The 8,581-nt window shown below is 52.0% G+C and overlaps 1 protein-coding gene across 1 annotated transcript in view; it reads right to left on the reverse strand.

Moving 5' to 3' along the window:
* EXT1 (exostosin glycosyltransferase 1) overlaps positions 1-4,741 on the reverse strand; it is a 308,046-nt gene extending 303,305 nt beyond the window's left edge. Inside the window, exon 1 of the mRNA XM_002710745.5 lies at positions 3,780-4,741. Within this exon, the coding sequence (XP_002710791.1) occupies positions 3,780-4,741 (962 nt within the window). The remainder of the gene's footprint in view (positions 1-3,779) is intronic.
* Positions 4,742-8,581: the final 3,840 nt, after the last annotated feature.

Genomic DNA, 8,581 nt, shown 5'->3' on the forward strand with positions numbered 1-8,581 from the left:
AATCTTGCCTGTTCCCAGCAAAGCTACTTAAAATGTTCACCACTGCTTTCCTTGGAGGGGTCAAAGATAGAAACCACCTTTCGTTTCCCTCTCTCTCGTCTAGTTTCAGATAGTCAAATTTGAAGTTTCGCAATCATGCCCTCTGGAGGGATTTGAACTGTGAAGTTCATACAAAAATACAGCAATTCTGTAAAGATGCCTAAGAAGCTCAGAAGATGAAAAACAGGAAGAATTTCCCTAAAGCCTCGTTACAAATCATCTAATCACTGCAGCGACATTTTAGCTGGTGTCATCTACATCTGTTAAAACATGTTACTGATGGAAATTAATTATGGGTGTCATAAAAATGGATGTTTTAATATAATCCTGAAAGTCTGGGTCAAGAAGTGCAAGAGAAATTCATTTTCTCTCTGTTCCAAGAGAAAAGTATTTCTGTTCATTCTATGTAGCTCTTGTTGACCAATTAGCAATAAGTCTTCATCAGCAATAGTGCTACAGTCACTAAAAATAACTAAGTTCTTGGCCGGCGCCGCGGCTCAATAGGCTAATCCTCCACCTAGTGGCGCCGGCACACCGGGTTCTAGTCCCGGTCGGGGTGCCGGATTCTGTCCTGGTTGCCCCTCTTCCAGCCCAGCTCTCTGCTGTGGCCAGGGAGTGCAGTGGAGGATGGCCCAAGTGCTTGGGCCCTGCACCCCATGGGAGACCAGGAGAAGCACCTGGCTCCTGCCTTTGGATCAGCGCAGTGCGCCAGCCGTGGCAGCCACTGGAGGGTGAACCAATGGCAAAAGGAAGACCTTTCTCTCTGTCTCTCTCTCTCACTATCCACTCTGCCTGTCAAAAAAAATAATAATAATAATAACTAAGTTCTTAATTGATACATCTATATCTATATATATATATTCTGTGGTATCCTCACTTGGCCATAATAGCACACATTTTCAATGTAATTATCAGATCCCATAAATTCAAAGCAAACTTAAATGTGGTTACTTAGGGGAGCAAATTAAATTGCAGCCTCTTCATAGGCATTTGCTAATAAATGAGAGAGGTCGAAGAAAACTGATTGTGTTTTTACAAGCTGTCACCAAACGAGCGCTTGGAACACCTCTGAAGCTGTCGCCCTCTCCACAAGCCTAACCTAACGTCCAAGCTGATGAAGCTAAAGTCACGTGATGCGTCGGTATGTGGAGAAAACCTACACAGACCATTCTATATGCCTGACCCCAGGGCCACCTTCCTCATAAGCCTTGGAGACACCTGCATTTGATTGGAGAAGCTGTGCATCTCCCACAGGTAAGATCATCTTCTAGGAAGCAACAGTATTAGCAGTGCAGCTGTAGCTCTTACTCCAGAGCACAGTGCACATTGCTGGTTCTGCTAGTGTGTTTCTTCCGCATTTCAGAGTTTCGGCTGCACTTCGTTTGTCCCAAAGTCAAAAATCAAAGGTGATGATGCTTGCAAGCACCATTTCTCTAACATAAAGAGCTCTGACACCCTAATGAGAGTAACAGGTCACAACTGCAGGAACACCCAGCTAGCAAATACACCCACTGTGCATCCTGTCTCATTGAGCAACAGTAGGGCTGCAAGGGATGCAGGAGGAGAAGAGAAAGAAAACCCAGACGTGACCCTGCTGCAGGAACCCCAGCTTGGGAAAAAGAGCAAACTAACTCTCCTACTCACTGCCACTTTTGAGATGAGACTCAATCCCAGGGTCCCGACCGCATGTGGTCTTTAAACACAAATCAAAACAATGGTGTGGGTACCCAATTTATTGACCCAATCACAAAGGAGTCAAAAATTAGTTAAATTTAATTTGCAGTGACTAAAGTTTCAAGGAAATCAACCCCACCTTTCTTCATTGCTAATCTCAGGGGGAAAAAAAAAAAGCTTCCATTCAGCAGAAAATGTGATTTCATACTTACTTTGGGAATAAGAGGGAAAAGAAGATTTAATTGTTGGATTGGACTGAGGGCTTTTCTCAAATAAATAAAAAATTCAAATTTCCTAAAGCGGAATGTCGGCTGCAGCTCCTTTAGACAAGGAAGAAGAACACCAGGAGCCTTCTACAAAATTCAGTGAGACACTTGGGAAGACATAGTAAGGCTAGACTTCCTCTCCAGTTCCTTCACCAAAAACCAGACAAAGAAATTCCTGAAAGGCTACTAGCATTTCTTTCTTACAAGCCCCCACAGGAACAGGTCAATGTAAGTGCTGCATAAACAAAGCAGTTCATTTCCAAGCGTAGCTGAAGTTTCTTTTGTTAAGAAAATTAAATTCATTGCAACTGCGCCCCACATTCACACATAACTGCCCGGGAACAGGAGTCAAACATGGATTCCTAATAGAGTCTCACCTCGGGCTCTTCTTGAGCTTGAAAAGCACAAGGTGTTGGGGATTGGGGACTTTCTCCTGCCCTCTCTATAATCAAGTATGGAAAGACTTTAATTTCCCTTCCAGCCACTCCCACAGAGGCCAGGGTGTCTGAGGAAGTCCACAGCCAACAATCAAACCCTTCTGTTCAGCACCGCTTTCCCACCGTAGCCCCTTCCTGTTCCAATCAGGTTTGTAGAGTATTTCCCTATTCTGCATTTCATGAATCAATTGCAAAATCTGCCAACCTCTGCCAGTTCCTCTTACGCTCAGCTGAGAGGTTCCCCTGCCTTCCCTGGGCAGCACAAGGCTGCTCTGGTTTTTAGCTGGCGTAACGTGGAAATGCACTGTAGGAGCTCACTAACTCTTTCCCAGCCAGATCTAAGTGAGAGTCTGGGGTGCCAGCCCCAGCCACCAGGAAACTAACCCACCAAGCTCAGGTTAAAGCTGATTTGTAGACTCTGGCTTTGACCCCAAATCCAGTGTGTCAGTTGGTGTCACCGGGAAGGAAGAGGAAGACTCAAAAGGGCTACAAAGTAACCAACTCAGTTACTTAGCAACTAGACAAAACTTGCCTCACTACAGAGGGTAGGAGGTATCTCACACCCATTCAAAGGGTAGCAGTCTGCGATTTATATGCAAATAGATAAAGACAAAGGAGAAAAGGAAATCTAAATTAGTAGCCAGAGTTTACAGCTGTGGGACAGAGCCCCAATTTTTTAAAAAAACAGTTTCTCCTAAGAAAGACATTGGATATTCATCTATGAATGAATGAATGAATGAATGAACCAACAACCCAAGGAATCCAAGGCCACAGGCCCCAACAAGCTCACAGTTCCCCTTCATGAAAGTCAAGGCCACGGGGGAGGAAGCAGATGGGCACACAAGTTTGGGAGCTGAAATTAAAACACCTTCCACCACTACCAGGCATTGGAGGTTCATGGAAAGAGGACAGTGTGTGGCTGAGAAACTCCAGGAGAAGCAGGCACTCCCGCTCCTGAGAAACACACACAAAGCATCCACCTGGGGGAGGGTCTTGGTCAGGGGGTAGACACATGCCTTCGCTGGGATCTGGACATCGCCCCAGACCCCACGTCCCAGGGCCACAGGGGAAGCATGGTTTCCAAACTTGGGGCAAACCCCCACCCGGCACAGGAGACAGGACCCTGCCTCGCAGGCCTCCTAGACAAGAGGGGAAAACTGTCAGCTCCTGGGCACCGGAACCAGGCTGTGCAGCGTGCCCCAGGAGCTCAAACTCCCGGCGCTCATCTCCGAGCTACCCACACCTGAACCAGGCTGCTTGGTCCCGGGCTCCGAGCGGGAAGGCACAGAACCCATGAGGGGCTCTGGGTCCTCACTCCCACCCCCAACCTCACACCTGGCCCAGCCTGGGCAGGGCCACTTACTTCTCATACTCGGTGTTGTCTCTGTCACAGCGAGAATCCTTGTGCTTTTGCCAGTCTTTGCCATGCTTGCAGGTGGTGAGGAGCAGGACGTCCTCCCCGTTGTGGACGTGATATAAGGCATTCCTGGTGTCTGAACCTATCCCTGTCAGGTATCTCTTCCCCTTGAAGACCAGCATGTACTTCCGGAGAGGAGGGATGGTGTTAAACTTCAAAAACCCCCTCTCCCCTCCTGTCCTGGGGTGATCCTTGGAAAACAGGGGAATGGAGACATCAAAGTTGGGTCGGAAGTTTTCGGTGCTGATGCTGGCCTTGGCCAGCATCGCCTGGCCGATGTCAAACCCCACGTCCTCGGTGTAGTCGGGCCAAGTGCCGGAATATAAATTAAAAATTAAGTGATTCCTACCATTGTTCCACAAGTGGAGACTCTGCACTTTGGATCTCAGGTTGTGCACATACTGAGGTGACAACTGGTCTCTGTCTAAAGTATCCAGACTCAGGACAAAGAGGCACGCCTGGCTGGGATCCGAGGTGTAGAACCTGGAGCCCTCGATGGCCGCTAGGATGTTTTGGTAACTTTCGGCGATTTTCTCCCCCTTCTGCTGCGGGTAGACGTACACTTTGAAGCCGTTTTTCTTGCAAAGGGTGAAATCGAAGCAGGACTCCATGCGGCACTTCTTGCCTCTGTAGATGCTCGAGTTGGCGTCTCGCTTCTGCCGGGGGGAGAGGTGCACGCTGGAATCCTCGTTCTCCAACTGCTCCCAGGGAACGAAGGGGCGCAGCGCGTCCGGAAAGCGGGGCCAGAAATGATCCGGACCGGGCTGGTGCAAGCCATTCCGACCGCTGCGCTCCTCTCTCCGGCTGTGGCTCCTCGATGCCCTAAACTGCAAGCCTCCGAAATAAAACAAAAGGGCGAGACAAGAGCCAGCTGAGAGCAGGATGAAATAGCGTTTTTTGGCCTGCATGTGTCCTGCCTGGGTCACGAGGATTGTAAATAAACACAAGAATCACCCAAGTTTCCCAATCAACACTTTCAGCTCCAGTCCGCCATCTTCCCGCCTGTAAAGACTTCAAACTCTCCGCTCCCACCTTCTCTGGATGCCTTTCCCCAAGCCGTGGACTGATCCAGCGCATGTGGGCGATTTCCTTAACTTTCTCCCCTTCGGTCTTTCATCTTCGGGTCGCACAATGCACGGGAGACGGCGGGGCGGAATACCTCGCACCCAGGGCGGGCGAGCAGCGGACTGCAATTCTCGTGCATGCAACAAGACGGAGGAAAAAAGAAAAGCGAGGGGCGAAAAAAAAAAAAAAAAAAAGCAAACGCTCCCGGCGCCCGATCCGCGGCAAGCCGAAGTGGTCGCCTCGCCTCTCCCTCCGATCGCTCTCCGCGGCGTGGAAGGCGAGCCCCCGGGAAAGCAACTTCAACTCATCCACACTCCCGTGTGCACAGCGCTCCGCTCCCCACAAGGCGGCCGCTCCGGGGCTCCCGGGCCGGCTAGTGCATCCTGCAGCTGGGGCGCCGTAACCTCACAAATCCCTGCATCTCTCTGTCTTCCCTCCTGCAGCGACTCCGCCGGTGTTTACTCTGCGCTCGCGGGGCCGGCCCCGGCACTCGCGGCGGCCCGGCGGGCGGGCGGGCGGCGGCTGCGGGCGGCGCTGGGCGGCGGCGACGGCGGCGGCGCGTCCTCCCCGCGGGCAGAGCCGGCCCCGAGCGGCGCTTCGCAGGCCCCCGCGCGATCGCCGCCGACCGCCGCGTTCGGTCGCCGAGTGTTACCCGGTTCTGAATGTTACACTTACACATTCCATTCCCGACACGACAGCGCTGACCTCATCCATCCACGCAGACCGCGCTGCCATTGGCCGAGCGTCACGTCCGGGGGGGGCGGTGCTTCCGCTGCGCCCATTCATAACCCCCCGGCCGCGGCCGCGGCGCCGGCGACCGTGGGGCCGCGCGGGTGCCCCTCGCGGGGAGAGCCGGGCGTCCCGAGCGCGGGGCGGCCCCGGGCGAGCGCCCCGCGGCGCCTCGGCGCGCGCAGGCCCCGAGACCCGGCGGTGCCCAGCCGGGAAGTGGCGCCGCCCGGAGGTGCCCGCGGAGACGCGGCGAAGGCGGGACCGGCCGGGGCCCGCGCGGCTCGCCTCGCTCGGCTCGGCTGCCCCGGGCGCTCCCGGCGCCTCCTGGAACGCCTCCCAGAGCGGGGAGGCGGAGAAGGTGCAGGTTCCTTGGAAATGGGGCAGTGGGAGAGCGCCCGAGGGGCGGGGAAGGAGGGGAAGACTTCGGAGACAGCCAACCCACCTGCGAGCCGCCGAGGCCCAGTATCTGAGTATTTCTTACAAAGCGTGGAATCCGCATCCCTGTTCCTCTACGTAGCCCATCTCTCTTTTTTCTTCTTTCCTAAGGCGACACCGCAGTCCCCAGGAATAAAGAATGATCACACTGCTGCCTGCGTGCCTCTGTGGGGAACACCTGTCCTCCCCCCACTCCTAGCACCCCCCCCCCCCGTCTGCAGCCCAGGAAAGCTGCTGAGAGATTCAGTCACAATGCCCACAGACATTTTCTGATAGCTGAGGAAACTGGTTAACTTCAGCTTGTCCTACCCTAAGAGCGATGCTGTTTCTCTCTTTGTGATGGGTGTGATGGTAGTTTTAAAAAGATGTCTCTTAAGGATGGGTGACCAGTAGAACTGCCAACCAGCCCAGCTGTGGCGGGAAACTCGAAGCAGAGAATGATCCTAATTACAGTCAGTAGGAGATGGTGGGTTCCTCATTAAGTTGACTTCCAAGGTCCCAGCCCCTCTAAAAGCCCACTACGTCCACACACCCACCCCCGCAAAGTGCTAGGTGCCTAGCAGAATCTGTGGGCCAAGCCCAGCTCTCTGGCCTCACAGGCTGATAACACCTCCCACCCTCAAGTCCTGGGGCCTGGCCAAGCTGGACACACAGTTGCCTAGAGCAGCAAGCTGTTTAGTGATTGTTTATTATGGGAGGGACTGGGAGGGAAGAACCCTACTTGCCTGAGGCCACAAAAAAAAAAAGAAAGAAAGAAAAGATCACCCAGCTGGGTGTGAATGAAGGCAGGGTTGTAACCAGGCAGGGTGAAATGGTACAGTGGAAACATTTCCGCATCTGTTGTTTCAGATTTGTTTTAATAAAGGGGGAAGGGGTGTGGGTGGTACATCACTGTACATTCCTGAAACCTCTCCCTGTTTCTAACCTGTGAGAGATGAGGCAGCCTGTCCAGATTTGACTTGTGCACCCTGCACAGTCTGGGGAGGCCTGGGATGGGAAAGAGGATTCGGTCATCTTCCAAGTGCGATGACAACGAGGCAGATAAATGCGGTGATGGAAACCACATGTGACCCACAGCTCCCCCGAGCCTGGGGAGGAGGCTGAGAACAGTGGTGCAGGCAGAGCAGGGTGCGGACAGATGCGTTCCTGGGGAAGTTGCAGCCCTCTGGATCCTACCCATGACCTTAGGGGGAGCTGGCACCCTCCTTGCCCCCTTGTGGGCTCTTCCTGCGTTGGCACGTGTTTCTTGCCTTTCCCGCCTAGCTGTGGCTGATTCTCCCATCCCACGCACCATTGTTACCACCACCACCACCCACCCACCCACCCCACATTCCACATTACTGCACAGTGTGAGAAAAACTTTGGTCCTGGAAATGAAGGCAGGCATGGAGCCAGAACTGGGAGCTGCCATTCCTGGTGCCTTGAGTATGTGTCTTAATCTCACTGAACCTTGGTTTCTCATCTGAAAAGTCAGAGTAGAAGACCTTTGCTGCCAGCCTCTTTGCATTTGTAAACTGTAAATCGCTCCACATGTGTAGCATCATTAGCCTCAATTCCTCATTTCAAGATCCAACTGGAATCTAAAGTAGCCCCTACAATGGCATCATCATTGCATCTCCCTCTGTTTTATTTTTTTCCTCGCCCTTCTCATTAGCTGAAATCGCTCTCATTTGCTCATTTCCTGCCTGTGTTTCTTCACTCTGAGAAGAGCTCTCTGAGAGGGAGAGCAGTCTGCCCTCCCGATCCCCAGTGCCTCAGGCAGTTCCTGGCACTTGGGTGCGGTCCAATCGCTGATTTGAATGAATGGACAAATTACTAAATTTCAGCTTTACCCCAGCACTTTGAACAGGCTAGAAAAGAACGATCCCCCTAAGTTCAGGCACCAAAAGCAAAACAAACAAGTGGACTGAATCAAACTAAAAAGCTTCTGCATGGGAAGGGAAACCACCAACAAAATGAGAAGGCGACCTATGGACTGGGAGAAGATTGATATGAGCCCTACATGTGTTAAGGAATTAACATCCAAAATATTCATACAACTCAATAGCACATAATAATAACAATAATATGATTTTTAAATGGGCAAAGGCAGTGCTGTGGCCCAGGTAAAGCTGCTGTCCACAGCGCTGGCATCCCATATGGGCTCTGGGTCCTGTTCCTGAGGCTCCACTTCCAATCTAGCTGTCTGCTAATGAACCTGGGAAAGCAGCAGCAGATGACCCAAGTGCACTCAGGTTGGAGACCCTGAAGAAGCTCCTGACTCTTGGCTTCGGCTTGGCCTAGTCTCAGCCATTGTGGCCATTTGGAGAGTAAACCAGTAGATGAAAGATCTTGCTCTCTCTCTCTCTCTCTCTCTGTAGCTCTTTCAAATAAATAAAAATAAAGTCTTTTTTAAAATGGGCAAAGGATCTAGAAAGATGTTTTAAAAGAAGACATACCAAAGTCCAATGGGTACATGATACTCAACATCACTGACCATCAGGGAAGTGCAAGTTACAACTACAATGGGGTACTGCTTC

The sequence above is a fragment of the Oryctolagus cuniculus genome, chromosome 6 (genome assembly GCF_964237555.1).
Source record: "Oryctolagus cuniculus chromosome 6, mOryCun1.1, whole genome shotgun sequence".
Classification (NCBI taxonomy): Eukaryota; Metazoa; Chordata; class Mammalia; order Lagomorpha; family Leporidae; genus Oryctolagus; species Oryctolagus cuniculus.